This window comes from Mus pahari, chromosome 23 (genome assembly GCF_900095145.1).
Source record: "Mus pahari chromosome 23, PAHARI_EIJ_v1.1, whole genome shotgun sequence".
NCBI lineage: Eukaryota > Metazoa > Chordata > Mammalia > Rodentia > Muridae > Mus > Mus pahari.
Window position 1 is genome coordinate 12,610,875 of NC_034612.1, and position 15,266 is coordinate 12,626,140.

The 15,266-nt window shown below is 49.8% G+C and overlaps 1 protein-coding gene across 1 annotated transcript in view; it reads left to right on the plus strand.

The window, feature by feature from the left end:
- Nucleotides 1-671: 671 nt before the first annotated feature.
- P2rx7 (purinergic receptor P2X 7) overlaps nt 672-15,266 on the plus strand; it is a 38,546-nt gene continuing 23,951 nt past the window's right edge. The window contains exons 1-4 of the mRNA XM_021186907.2: nt 672-960; nt 10,251-10,419; nt 11,683-11,751; nt 14,597-14,669. Of these exons, the coding sequence (XP_021042566.1) occupies nt 836-960; nt 10,251-10,419; nt 11,683-11,751; nt 14,597-14,669 (436 nt within the window). The 5' untranslated portion in view covers nt 672-835. The remainder of the gene's footprint in view (nt 961-10,250; nt 10,420-11,682; nt 11,752-14,596; nt 14,670-15,266) is intronic.

The window sequence follows — 15,266 nt, forward strand, 5'->3', positions numbered from 1 at the left end:
CCCGGGGTCCCGAGCAGGATGCAATGTAGACAGTGGAGAGAGAGAGAGAGGCAGTGTGGATATAATCTTCCCATTCCACAATGAATCTGATCTGGTGGCCATCTTTGGCAGACCAGAGTATGGCCTGGAGCAGCGGAGCGGTGACAAAGACACCATTCAGTCACTGGGTGCACCTGTACACGTGGACTGAACAAAGGGTTGTGTGTGGGGGGGGAAACAAAGGGATAATCTCTGTGGGGTGCAGTGGGGCTCATCTGTAATCCCAGCACTCGGAGGTGGAGGCAGGAGGATCAGAAGTTCAGAGCTAGCCTCGGGTAAATCAGAACCCAGGTCAGCCTGGCTGCTTGAGAACTGGTCTCAAACAGGCAAACAAAAGAAAAGAAATGGATGGGTCTGAGTGGGGGTGGGGGGGTGTCTCGAGGCAGTGGTCCCATCTAGGCCTTTGTCTGCGTCACACTGGGTCTTACGAAGGATAGCCCCTTTCTCACAAATGAAATGAGTTCCGAAAGAGCGAAAGGAAAGGGGGTGGGGATGGGGAATTTAAAAAATGCTCAACTCTGAACACCATCTTTGTGCGGGCGTCTGGGGGAGGCTGGCGGGCGGGGTCATCTGCCAGCCAAGCCTGTAGGACTTGGTTCTTGTTTATTCCACTCACATTCGGGGCAGTTGCCAGGACCCGCCCCCGCTGCAGTGGCTGGAGAAACTGGAAGTTAACCGTTCCTGCTGAGAAATCGGTGTGTTTCCTTTGGCTGCTCCTAGGTGGGGACTTGCTGTGGTCTAGCCTGGGAAGCAGGTCTAGCCCAAGTCCAGCCTGAACGGAAGCGAGCCTGTCGCCATGCCGGCTTGCTGCAGCTGGAACGATGTCTTGCAGTATGAGACAAACAAAGTCACCCGGATCCAGAGCACGAATTACGGCACCGTCAAGTGGGTCTTGCACATGATCGTCTTTTCCTACATTAGGTAAGTGGGGCGTGGGTTGGGCCGATCTCTGCAGCACTGGACAGCGTTGGCAGCCCCACGAGGCAGCTGTCCACGAGGCAGGGGTTGGTGCACTTGCTGGATTCCGTGTGGGTTCTTAAATCTCATAGCCCGCTGGCAGGAAACACTAAGAGGAAGCTGTGCTTGGCTGTAGCTGGAGGAAGCCGCAGAGAGAGGGTGGCAGGCTGTGTGCCTCCCATTGGCCTTTTCAACTGAGGCCAAGGCCTGCCAAGATGAGCGAGCAGGGCATGACATGCCTGGGGAACCTGGGAGACACAGGCCAACACCCTGGGCTCCCACAGAGGCGAGAGGGGATTTCCCTTGTGGGCTCTGAATCATCTTTCTGCTCAGGAGAGATAGAACCAGGTTTGCAAATGTCGGTTCTTTGTTTTTTTGTTTTGTTTTGTTTTGTTTTTTGAGACAGGGTTTCTCTGTATAGCCCTGGCTGTCCTGGAACTCACTTTGTAGACCAGCCTGACCTCAAACTCAGAAATCTGCCTGCCTCTGCCTCCCGAGTGCTGAGATTAAAGGCGTGTGCCACCACGCCCGGCGCAAATGTTTTTTTTTAGAGCATCTAGGGGGTCCTTTAAAACCCGCTTATGAAGGTACAAAATGTGTACCCCGGACTTTCACTGATTTACAGCGTTCATGTCCATGGCTTTCCATGTAGTTGTTGAGCTGTGCAGCAGTCACCAACATCAAGAACGTTTTCGGCTCCGTGTGGTGGTGCATGCCTTTAGTCCCAGCACTGGGGAGGCAGAGTCTAGCCTGCCTATCTGCAAAGCAAGTTCAAGGACAGCCAGGACTACACAGAGAAACCCTTTCTTGAAAAACAAAACCAACCAAACAAGAACATTGTTTATCAGCCTAAAGGTTGTCCCTTAGATCAGGGACCCACCAATCCATTTTCTGTTGCTGTGGGTTTACATATGTATGTATGTATGTATGTATGTATGTATGTATGTATGTATATGTGTATATGTATATGTGTACACACACATCTATTTCATATAAATAGACTCACATGGCATGCGGTCCTTTGCGACTGACTCTTCCTCTTAGCGTGTTTTCAGTGTTCATGTATGTGTTAGAGTGTAATTGATGCTATAGACTACTTTTGACTGGATAACAGTCCACTCTGTGTAAGTACAATACTATGTAAGTAGACAGCCCACTAGATACTTCTGACCCATTCACCAGATGATGAACGTGGGGTTGCTTCTCTCTGTCATCTGGACATATGTCCTAATCTCTCCTGGCTTTACCTGGGGGGTAGGAGTGGGAGAGGGGGGGGACTTGTTAGGTCACGTGACAACTGCATATCACCCTGGGCGGCCCTGATGGACGGTCCTCTGTGGCAGCTTCACCCTTTTCCCAGCCTTAGAGCATCCGAGTCCCCCACTCTGTCCACGTCCTCACCAACAGGCGATGCTGTGGCTTTCAGACTGGAGCTAACCTAGTGGGTATGAAGTGCTCTCTCGTTGTGGCTTTGGCTCCCGTTTCGATGATGATGATGATGATGATAAGGATGGTGCTTTTGACGCAGTGTGTGGCGTTGCTGTGGTTTACAGAGAGTGAGAGTGGCCTCTGAGCGTGTACCTGTGTGTAAGGGGGGCGGCTCTGGGTGCATGTGGAGTCCAGGGGTGAGCTACCTGAAACTCACCAGTTCAGCTAGACTGGCTTGGCCATCAAGCACCCAGAATCCTGCCGTCTCCGCCTCCCCAGTGCTGGGCTTACAGGCACCTACTGCTATCCTCAATGTTTACGTGGGTGTTGTGGGTCGAAGTTGTATCTTTCTGCCTCCACGGCAAACACTTAGCCCATGGAGCCATTTACCAAGCTCCGAGGTGGCCTATTCTATAATCCTGGATACGTCTTCCTGGCCAAGTCACTTAACCTGCCGGAGCCTCAGCTTCTATGTCAGTTCGTACAGTCATTGGACAACAATGGAAGAAAAGGTACCTGGCTTATCACTGATGCTACTGGGAAGATGTTTTCCTCTTCCCAAGAGTCCGAGCCCAGAAATATTTCAGTGGCCAAAGAAGATCAGAGAGGGCTGATCTCCTTACAGCAGCTTCCCCTGGCTCAGCTAACCTCCACCAACAGCAGGCACGGTGCTAACCTCCACCAACAGCAGGCACGGTGCTGTCCTTTGAAAGCCCCAGGCTGTCTCTTGCTGGGGAGAGGGTGTTTATCGTGCTGATGTGTGGGTTTCAAAATGTCCTCCCAGATTGGCTGGCTGTTCCCCAAAGGGTGGCCTCATACCTGTAAGGAAGGGCCTCTTCTGTGAAGCCAAGACGTAGGTGGAGAAGACAGCAGACACCAAACCAACCCTGGCACAGTCTCTATGGCCTCGGGGAGAAATGAAATGTGCAACTCCTAACCTTGGCCCTGGATGATAAGCTAGAGTCTGGGCAGCTGGAGCATGAGAAAAGACCCACTTAGGAGGAGACCCCTGGAGGCCAGGAATCCAGCCACGTGACACATGGGACAGGAAGAATAGTAATGGTAAAGGCCGAAGATGTAAACCAGAGGGGCAGCAAGGACTCCCACGATCCAGAAGCTCCTGAGACGAGGGAGGAGCAGGAGCCAAGGCAGAGAGGAATGTGATTCTCTGCAGAGCCTATCTATCTAGCACTGGGGAGTGGAACCTTCTGATTGGTGTATCTCAAGACTCTCCGGTGGCTACCGTGCAGAGGGAATGGGGCATTAGGTAGGACAAGAACAGGGTACAAGGGGCCACTGAGAGTCTACTGGAGTCACCTAGCTGATAGGAGAACGCAGCTTGGCCTAGAATGGAGTGGTGGAGTTGGAGAGATCTGAGTCAAGTTAAGATGTCTCTGGGGGAAAGATGGCTCAGGGGTCCTGTGGATGAGGGTGCTTTTTGTCTTTTCCATATAAGATCAAAGCTTGCTCAGCTTCGGTAGGGATGCTGAATAAGCAGTTAAAATGTTTTTGTTGGGGCTGGTGAGATGGCTCACTGGGGAAGAGCACTGACTGCTCTTCCAAAGGTACTGAGTTCAAATCTCAGCAACCACATCACCATGTAATGAGATCTGACGCCCTCTTCAGGAGCATCAGAAGTCAGCTACAGTGTACTTATGTATAATAACAAATGAAGCTTTGGGCTGGAGCAAGAGGAGACTGAGTGAGCGGAGTTGACCAGAGCGAGCAAGCAAAGGTCCTAAAAATTCAATCCCCAACAACCACATGAAGACAACCACCTGTACAGCTACAGTGTACTCACATATATAAAATAAATAAATCTTAAAAAAAAAATGTTTTTGTTGTTGTGGGGGGGGGTTGTTCTTTTTGTTTTGTTTTTTGCTTTTTTTGTTTTAGTTTTTTTTGTTTGTTTTTGTTTTTGTTTTTTTGAGACAGGTCTTCTCTGTGTAGCCTGGGTTCTTCTGGAACTTGCTCTAACCAGACTGGCCTCGAACTCACAGAGATCCACTTGGTTCTACCTCCCTAGTGCTGGGATTTAAAAAAAAGCATTCGCCACCACTGCCCAGCTTAAAATGTTTTGCCGAGGACACTCTGTGATATCCTTTTATAACGTGGCTAGCCCCCAAAGTGTTAAAAGCAAAATCTGAAACATATAATCTCCCCCCAAAAAATTTAGCACAACCCCTTTCTCTTTTAGCTTTCTGAAAGCTGCCCTGGGACAGCTTGGCTCCTCTGCTCCACTGCACTACTCGGGAGGTTTCTGAATAGACTGCTGCAAACCCACAGGCTTCTGGAGTCCATGCCAGCTCAGCCTCCCTGGCTGTTGACCCAGCACTGGGTCGGGGATTAGCAGCATCAGGCTGGTATTACAGTGTCTCAGAGGGGAGGCCCGGGGGGGGGGGGCGCTGGAGAAACCAGCAGGGCCCAGACTGTGGACAGAATTGAACTTTATCCTGAGGTCGCTGGGAAACATCAAGAGGAAGGCAACCGCTTCCAGTCTTCTAGCCACAGTTGTTTCCATCACATCTCCCTTTCTGCCCATCAGGCCGCCCTCGTCTCTTTCACAGGGACACATGAGCATTTGGAACTCACCCAGATTTCCTATGGCGAACTTAGACCTCAAAGTCCTCAGTCACCTGTCTAGACTGCTCTCCCTGATAAGGTACCACTGCCTGGTTCCGGAGATGAGGATCGGCGATCCTCGGGCTCCTGCGACAGGATGGGTGACTAGGAGGATCCAGCCTATTCAGGAGGCAGCTGCAGCTGAGGTCCTGGTGCCTGGTTCTCACATTGTTGGTTTTGTGGGTTCCCGCTGGTCAGTGGTCCACAGAGACCTTTATCCTGACTATGTCTAAGTGAACCCAGTCTTTGACCACACGATAGATCATTTGATGAACTGTCCTTTTTTTTTTTTTTTTGGTTTTTCAAGACAGGGTTTCTCTGTATAGCCCTGGCTGTCCTGGAACTTACTTTGTAGACCATGCTGGCCCCGAACTCAGAAATCTGCCTGCCTCTGCCTCCCGAGTGCTGGGATTAAAGGCGTGCGCCACCACCGCCTGGTGATGAACTGTCTTTTTAACAAGATTTACAAATCTCCTCGGTGGCCAGAGTCACATAGCCAGTCAGCGGCCGAGCCGAGATCAAACTTTCACAGTTCCTGAGGTCTTCATCCAGAGTTCACCCTCACCCTGGAGACTGGAGGGGGCAGGACCAAGGTCTGGAGGGAGACTAAACTGTATTGGATCACATGGTTTTGAACTGATGGTGGCCTGGCCTGTGGAGGTGACAGTGACAGAGGACAGGTGGAGTTGAATAACATGAGGGACATAAAGTAGTAGAATCTCTTTGATCTTGGTTTTCTGGGACAGGGGTTTTAAGTAGCTCCACACGCAGCTCTACCTAACCTTGAACAGTTACCCCCTGCCCCCGCCTCCACCACCACCCAAGTGGAAGGATTATTGGCAAATACTGCCGCCTTGCCCAGCTCAAACAATAAGACTTATCATAGACTGGATGAGCAAGGGGCAGGGTGGGTGAGGGTAAGGAGAGAGAGGATCAAGAGTGTGCCACATTCCTGACCTGGGCAGCTAATGAGAAGTTGGTAGACTACCTTTCTGAGGCTAATACGTTCAGGAGAAGAGGTAATTGGTGTTAAAGGTTGAGTTCAGAGCTTAAGGTTTTTAGTTAGATGGGTTCATGAGATTCAGAACTACACATTTTTGTGTAGTTACTTGTTTCAGAGCTTTAAGACAGATTATATACCACCAGCCTATAGATAGTAATGAAAGCCATGGACATCTTCAGTGGACCAGCAAGAGAGGTACCTAGATGAAAGCAAGAAGCTTTGAAGAGAAAGTGGCACTAACATTTAAGGGGAAGGAAGATGCGGAACTTCCCAAAGGATTCTGAGACAGACATCAGGGAGATCCAAGGAGATCAGGAGAATGTAGACTCCTTGAGGCTGTGGTGAGAAGGAGAAGGAGGAGGAAGTGAGTGGTCCACGGTCACCGGGGTTGATCGCGGCATCTGCAGCATGCCCGCTGGCCCCGGGAGGGGAGAGAGCACGAGTTGGCGAGGGAGGCTCTGGAGAAGCGGTGGGGATGGGAGCCAGACTGGAGTGGGTGGAGAAGTGAATGGAAGTGCGGATGTGGATGCGGTGACTCACTCTTTCCAAAGACTCCACACTGGAGGAGTCAGGTCCTGCGTGGCGGCAGTGGAGAAGAATGGNGGGNGGGGGGGGGGGGGGGGAGGAGGGAAGGTTTATTTTTAAGATTGGGAAATTATATTTAAATGCAGATGGGGAAAAGTGGGAGACAGATAAATGAAAAATCACCACCATCACTGTGGTCATCTTCACGGGGACCAGCCAGCAACCATGGGGCAGGGGGAAGCTTGCCTGGCCCCCTTCCTTCTGTAATCAGCCGTGACAGGTCCATCTTGCACTCTTCTCCTTCAGAGGACTCTCACAGCGGCTTCATCTGTCCCTCATCTCCGGACTGATACCCAAGATGCTGTCTGGAACCCTTCACCACCTCAGCCATGCCCATGTAGACATGGCTGTCAAGACCCTTGTGGCCAGGGGTGGTGGCACGTGCCTTTAATCTTAGCACTCGGGAGGCAGAGACAAGAGGATCTCTGTGAGGCCAGCCTGGTCTACAAAGCCAGTCCAGGACAGCCAAGAGCCAAGGGCTGTCACACAGAGAGAAACCTTGTCTCGAAAAAGGGGGGGGAGGGGAGAGAGACTGACTTGTGAAAGGCAGTGTGCAACACTGTTGCTTTGGCTGATGTTCACGGCATGAAACAATGTAGCCTTCTGTAGTTTGGCCCAAGGAACTGAACCACAAAGGTGCATGCCCTTGACCTGGGGAAGATGATGCTCCTACAGATGCTGCTGGGCCCCATGAGTGAGGGTGTAGGTACAGGAAGTAAAGCCTGAGGTGAGGCCCCAGCTCTTTGAAGAGGGAGGTCTCTCTCAGAGCTATTGCTTTAGAGTTATCTTTGCTCAGAACTCTGGGGTTCCTTTAAAAGAAATAGGCAGACTTTGCTTCGAGTCACTTCTTCCCATGGGGTGCTCTGAGAACCTTCTCGCCATGCTGCCCATGAGCCATTTATGCAGCTATAAATCCGGGAAAGTCCTTGAAATCCATAGCATATGGATCGGGACTCTGAAGAACGCCTTCCTAGGGGCCATCTGCGTCTACATCTGGTGAGTCCAGCCAGAGCCAGTCCCAGGGCTCCACGGCCCAACCTCTTTCTCTACCTCCACTGCATCCATTGCTCCTCCAGGCTACCCCTACTTTGGCCAGGGTCTCTGGGTGACCCTAACTTCTCCTGTGTCCGATCTCTCCTGCCTGCCAGATTCTCCAGCTCTTCTCAATCTCGCCCATCCTACCAGGTTCAGCTCAATCCCGGCTCCTTGATACGGTGCTTGCTCCGGGGAGCTGGTGGCTTTGCATTCGCCCGAATGCACTGAACATCTGTTTCTTAGAGCTAATAGTCACCAGGATTAGAGATTAGAGAATTATGACGCCCCCCCACACACACACACTCCCATTCATGGACTGAACCCATGACCCATAGAAGAGGCTTAGCTTCTCTTGAATCCATGAAGTCAAGAGTTGGTGACTGAATTGATCATTAAACCACTCTTTCTTTCATTCGTGTGTGTGTGTGTGTGTGTGTGTGTGTGTGGTTTTTCGAGACAGGGTTTCTCTGTCTAGCCCTGGCTGTCCTGGAACCCATTTTGTAGACCATACTGGCCTTGAACTCAGAAATCTGCCTGCCTCTGCCTCCCGAGTGCTGGGATTAAAGGCATGCACCACCACGCCCGGTTTAGACTACTCTTCCTAAAGGACAAGACACTGCAGACTCTCTTTGCCTCGTCCCTCCTTTGATTCATCTCTGGAATATGTTAATAGAATTTTTGTGTTCATTATGATACAAAGGTCCATTATGTTTGCAAAGCCTTCGCTAGTTGAAAAACTGGAATTCAATTGGAGATCATCATGTGTTGCGTACTCTAGAATGGAGATGATACATCCAACTGAGGTAGAGCAAGTGTTGCTCCGGAAGTTGCAAGGGATAGCTTGAAAGAAAATCCCAAGTATTTCGTATGTGTTTTGTATGTGTGACAGAGCACTCATAATTGGATTTGCCTACATGTGTTCTATTGCACTCTGCAACAGACATGCTGAGTGGGTCCCAAATCTGGATTTCTAAGCTCTAACATCTTTTTTTTTTAATACCGTCAACATTGTGTGTGCAGTCGCATGCTCATATGCCCTGGTGTGCATGTGGAAGTCGGGGAACAATGGTTAGAAGACAGTTCTCGCCTTCCGTCATCTGGTGGGTTCTGGGGATTGAATCCAGGTCGTCATTCTCTGTGTAGCCCTGGCTGTCCTGGAACTCACTTTGTAGACCAGGCTGGCCTCGAACTCAGAAATCCTCCTGACTCTGCCTCCCAAGTGCTAGGATTAAAGGCATGCGCCACCACGCACGGCCCAGGCCGTCATTCTTGTCAGCAAGTGATTTTACTCATGGAAACCACCTCACTAGACCAATGTCTTTCTTCTTTAATCTTTCTTGGACAAACACTAGAGTGTAGTGTGGATAACATAATGTCAATGTGCCTCTGTGTGACTTAAGAAACAGAGCTCTGCGCCCTGCAAACTTAGCCTTCACCCCATTTCACTGTTTTTCTCCGTAAGCATCCTCCTGACTTAGATCTCTGTTCCTTTGTTTTGATATTTCTATAGGCATCTGTCTATGTTTATACAGATGTGTGATATTCATCTCACCTATGGAGGTGAAATTCATATAGCATAAATAAAAATTCATATAGCATAAAGCTGTATTTTTTTTTTTTGATTTTTCGAGACAGGGTTTCTCTGTATAGCCCTGGCTGTCCTGGAACTCACTCTGTAGACCAGGCTGGCCTCGAAATCAGAAATCCACCTGCCTCTGCCTCCCGAGTGCTGGGATTAAAGGTGTGCGCCACCACGCCCGGCTTGAAGGACTATTTTAATGTGAACACACCAGTGTCATATAACAGGTACACAGTATCCTGTAACAATGCCTTTGTCTACCAATGTATTTCTGTCATCTTAAAAGGAAGTAGTAATATACCTATTAACTGTCCCTCTCTGAATCTCCTCTCCTGGCAACGATCCATCTTCCTTCTGTATAGATTTATTGATTCCGTGCATTTCTTTTTTTTTTTTTAAAGATTTTTTATTTATTTATTATATGTAAGTACACTGTAGCTGTCTTCAGACACTCCAGAAGAAGGCGTCAGATCTTGTTAAAGATGGTTATGAGCCACCATGTGGTTGCTGGGATTTGAACTCCGGACCTTTGGAAGAGCAGTCGGGTGCTCTTACCCACTGAGCCATCTCACCAGCCCCAGATTCCGTGCATTTCTTATAAATGCAAGGTGTGGTGGCACATGCCTTTAATCCCAGCATATGAGAGAGAGAGAGAGAGAGAGAGAGAGAGAGAGAGAGAGAGAGAGAGAGAGAAGGTGATCCCCTGAAACAAGAGCAAGCCAAGCCAGTGGTGTGGCACTGAGTCTGGGACAGAGCCATTCAACTGGCCCAGAGCAGACCTCTGAGTTGAGATTGCCATCTATAGTAGGTAGTGATAACGGGAGGGGCAGGGGCAGCTGCTAGCCCCAGTTTGTAGCAGGGATTGTCCCAAGGAAGCAGAAGCAGACTGTCACCAGCAGCAGCTCCAGTGACACCCCTTCCCCCAGAGTCTGCCGCCTAAACTGCTGCCCTCAGGTGGGAGGAAGCCACTGAAGTTTTTTTTTTTTTTTCCTCTGTCCTCAGCTTCGCTTTGGTGAGCGATAAGCTGTACCAGCGGAAAGAGCCCGTTATCAGCTCCGTGCACACCAAGGTCAAAGGCATAGCAGAGGTGACGGAGAATGTCACAGAGGGTGGGGTGACGAAGTTAGTACACAACATCTTTGATACTGCCGACTACACCTTCCCTTTGCAGGTGAGTGCCGGGGGATTCCAGGTCACGTCCCTGTCCCCATCCTTAGGGGTCTAGGGCCTCACTAAAAAAAAAAAAAAAAAAAAAGTGAGTTTGGGACTAAGGATATGTAGCTCAACTGGTAGAATGCTTGGCTAGCAAGCATGAAACCCTGCAGCCCCAGGAGGTCAAGGCTGGAGAACCAGCTGTTCAAGGTCACACTCGGCTGCACAGTGAGTTTGAGGTCAGCCTGGAATACCTAAGACCTTGTCTCAAAAGAAAAGAAAGACACTGGCCCTATTTAAAACCTGTGGGGGAAAAAAATCCCAACTGAGAAAACCTAAAAATGGCAAAACTGGGTCACATCCAGTCGCATCAAAGAAGATGCTCTATCCAGTCCTACCGGGCCGCTCAAAATAGCACTGCGCGTGTCCTGGCGCGTTCCAAACAGGAACTCATTCACTCACACTGGGCCGCACAGGGCTTTAGGCGTAGGGTCACCACCCTATGGCAAGCTCAGCCCAGGTTCAGAAGGGCAGAGGGCTTGTCCTCTATGAGGCTTGTGTGTCCTGTTATTGAAAAAGGTCGCCAGGAGATGATTCTCAAGTCTTTCGAAAGAAAGGATATGGTGACGAAGAAAGAGAAGGGGTAGATCACAGAGAAGTGTGTGGCTAGCTGAATTTGCAGAGCCGAGAAAATGAAAGCGGTTACCAAAAAAGGAGAAATAAAAGAGGGGCGGAGGAGTTAGGAGCAGATGGAGGGGGAGAAACAAAATGACCCATTCGCCGCCCTGGGGAGGTAGGGCACTTGGCAAAAGGCATCAGACCCACGCTGCTATTTGTTTCCAGCTAGAAACCACAAAAGCCACTGATTGCCCAGGTAGTGGGAAGCCCCACGGCCTCCCATTAAGCCTTGAGAAATCTGAACAGCCTGCCCAGGGTACAGCCCACACCCCACCTCCGCATCCCCGGCTCTCTGGAGTCTCGATTTAATGGAATTATTTTTTTTACTGTGTCAGAAAATGACACAGTTGCTTTTGAGGCTGGCTCCGAAAATGACTGCTCCCCCTCCTTTGAAATCTCCACTGCTCCCCCTTGCCCAGCGGGAGCAGTTCCTTTGATATTAAGCCTTCAGCAAAGTCCACGATCTGCCCACAGGCTGGTTTCAAAAGGCTTCCAAGAGTACAAAGGCTCGCCCCGCCCCTGGCACTTAGCAAAACACATTATGACAGCTTAAGGAGTTCTGCTCCCTAAGGCCTGGCCTTTGTCCCTCCATTTCTCTCTGCAGGGGAACTCGTTCTTTGTTATGACAAACTATGTCAAGTCAGAAGGCCAAGTGCAGAAGCAGTGTCCCGAGGTAAGCAGGGGACCCACTCAGAGAGGACGCAGGGCTGAGATGCATTCTGGGAACCAAGAAGTTTTCGTCTGCCCACGCCCCGGTCTCTCCGGCTGCAGCCCAGGGGGCCAGTGCAGAACACCTGCTCTTTCCTTCGCTGGTGGCGTGTGATCTAGTTCGCATCTCACTGAAGCCTCACAAATTCAGGAGGATAACTCCTAGGCTCTATTTTATACCAGAGAATACTTAAGGCGTAGCGTCACGGTACACTGTGAGCCCTGAGAAAACACGCTGCTGTTGGAACCAAGAAAATCACCCACAGCAGATGAAACCCAAGGCCTCCACAAGGCAGCCAGCCTGGAGGGCCACCACATGACTCTGGGGAGGGGAATTTAGCCTACCTGTGTGAGTGTCTCCTCTCATTTGTCAATACTCTATCTCTGGTTGGCTCAGTTAATGTGCCCAAGCCCTACAGTGCGTCTGAATATACACAGTGTGGTCTAGCTATTCAAACTCCTCCGGACCTGAAGGGCTTCACACAGCTGGGGTTGCTGTCACCGTTCTGGGGTGGGCTGAGCCCTGCTGGGTGGGTTTTCTGTTGTTTTGGCTTCTTTCTCACAGAGCTGCCATTAGGCTCCTTTGGAGGTTCAAAAGTGCTGGGCTCGTCTCCCCTTCCAGGGACTCTATTAAAGAGTTTTTTCTCTGCTCAGGGTCTTTGCACCCTCCAGGAGAGTAGCCCAGATTTCCAAACCGCAGTTCAGGAATCCCACAGCCAAGAAGGAAGAAGGCTTAAGCTTGGAGCTGGCCTATGTTAATTCTGCTGTCTCCTGGTAGTTCTGTGAGCACAGAGAGGCCCAGCTAAAAGGGGAGGGAGATCCTTGGTCTGTCAGCCAGGAGAATGGTCAAAAAGCTCTCCAATCCATGGAACAATCACAAAACTAATGTTAGGGTTTCTTTTAGAGATAAAAACAAAAACAAAACAAACAAAACAACAACAACAACCAAACAGAAGAAAACAAAACAAACCCAGAATTGGTTTACTTCCTGGGAGATCCTTCTAACTGATAAATAAAAATCACAATAACCTAAGAGCGTTAGTACATAATAGCCCATTCGTTCGTTCGTTCATTCATTCTATGATTTTTCAAGACCTGTATAATGAATCCAGCAGGTAGTTAGACTACAAAGATGTGATTTAGGTTTGAGGCCAGCCTGGTCTACAAAGTGAGTTCCAGGACAGCCAGGGCTACACAGAGAAACCCTGTCTTGAAAAATCAAAAATCAAAGAAAAAAAAAAAAAAAGATGTGACTTAGGCTTTGCAGGCAAAAGATTCATAGTTGCATTTAGGGGTTTACTTAGAGAAGAACCCAGGGGCTTGGCGGGTCACAGAAAGGAAGCCATCCAGGCGGTAAAGAGAAAATGAGTTGGAAAACTGTGTGAGCTATCTCACCGAGCAAGGACTCCATGCTAAGCCCTCTTTCCCAAACCCATGCCACCCTCACAGCGGCCATGCCAGGCAAAGCAAGTTACCCTCCTTTAACAGAGGGCTCAAAGCTTAAAGGACGTGAAATGACGCGGCCAAGGTAGCACGACCCACATAGGAAGCTGCTCTCACAGAACCCAGGAGCACCTGGATTCAAGACTTAGAACCTCGGCCCGGATCTTAGACACAAATGCCCAGATGACAATGAGCAGATGCTATTGTGTACCCACCGGTGTTTGCTCTGTCTTTCCCGAGACTGCCATTAGACCCACTGCATGAAGCCAAAAATGCGGAAAGCAAAATGCTCTCTTCCCTTTTCCCTTATTCTGTCCTGGAGCTCCCAGACACAGCTAACCCATTTTCTCCAGCCAGGAGCGTGCTGGCGCCAGCACGCTGGCTGAGTCCTTTCTTCTCACATCGCCTGCTGCATCGTGGTACCTGTTTGCTCACTCGGTTCTGTGGTGGCAAGGCCACTCTAACCCTCAACCTCGCCACCTGCTCTCTACCCCAAAGACCATCCCGGAAAGGGCTTCTTGGCTGCCTTGACATCTGCTGTTTACATTTTGATTTATTCTTGTTTTTAATTGAGACAGAATCATGTACACTAAAACCTATGAATTCCAAGTATACATCATGCAAACCATTCGCCTAAGTCCAGAAATTTTCTATTATCCCCACCCCAAGGAAACTTTGACTCCCCCAAGCCAACTGTCCCCATTAGCGACCAATCTCTTCCACCCTCCCCACAGCCATGGACAGCCATCAATCTGCTCTGTCTCTGTGGATTTGCCTATTCACGTGCACAGGACATTTCCCATCTAGAGAACCACACAGAATGTGGCCTCTCGTGGTTTGCTCCTTTTGCCCCACACCATGGTTTGAAGGCAGTCCATAATGTAGCATATGTCAGGACCTGGCTGAATCAGATGCCACATATGGGGGCCTGGGATGATGGCTCAATTGCTATCTGCTTACCATCAAGTGTGAGGATCTGAGTTTGATCCCCAGCATTCACATAAAGAGCAGGGTACAGCTGTGCACACTTGGAATCCTAGTGCTGGGGAGACAGACTGGTGGAGCCCTGGGGCTTGGTGGCCGGTCAGCCCAGCCAAATAGGCAAGCTACAGTCTCAGTGGGAGACCCTGTCTCAAATATATATATATGGAAGAGTGATAGGAAGACAGCTGATGCTGACCTCTGGCCTATACTGCAAACATGCATGCGCACATACTCCACATATGAATGTGCCATCTTTTCTTGTCTCCCCTCGCACTGACAGATTCAGTCTGTGTTCCCTTCTGGCCATTGTGAGTAGTGTTGCAATGAACTGTGGAATCTTGATGGCTCACGAGGCAGTATGTACTCTCTGTTACTTCCTGCAGTATCCCAGGCGAGGTGCACAGTGCTCTTCTAACCTGCGTTGTAAAAAGGGATGGATGGACCCACAGAGCAAAGGTAATTTTCTACGGTTCTCCCTGGACTGCTGAGAGGGGGTGGCCTGGCATCTTTGTGACACTCTCTTTGTGACACTCATGATGTCTCTGGCTTTCAGCTGTCTTTTGCTCCACCAGATCACAGAAGAGACTGTCTGTCCCCTGATTTGTCCCCCACAGGCCAGCTGAAGCCTATAAGCGGGGTTTCAATTCCTAGTGAGAGAAGCCAATTCAGGGTCTAATTGTTGGAACACTTCCCAAAAGGTGGAGGAATATGAACTTGAACCTCCAAGGACCTGGGGACTTAACTTTTGCATTTTTACTTCTCTTTCCTTCTTCCCCCTTTCCCTCTTACCCTCTTTCCCTTCTTCCTACTTTCCTTTCTTTCTCCGTTCTACCCAGATTGAACCCAGGGTTTCATGAAGGCTGGATAAGCACTGTACCACTGAGTTACAGCCTCAGCTTTGCAAAAAGACATTGCTTCGTGTTTGATTTTTAAGAGGCAGTGATTATACAGGTCTTTAATCCCAGCTCTCGAGGCAGAGGCAGAGGCAGAGGCAGAGGCAGAGGCAGAGGCAGAGGCAGAGGCAGAGGCAGAGGCAGAGGCAGAGGCAGAGGC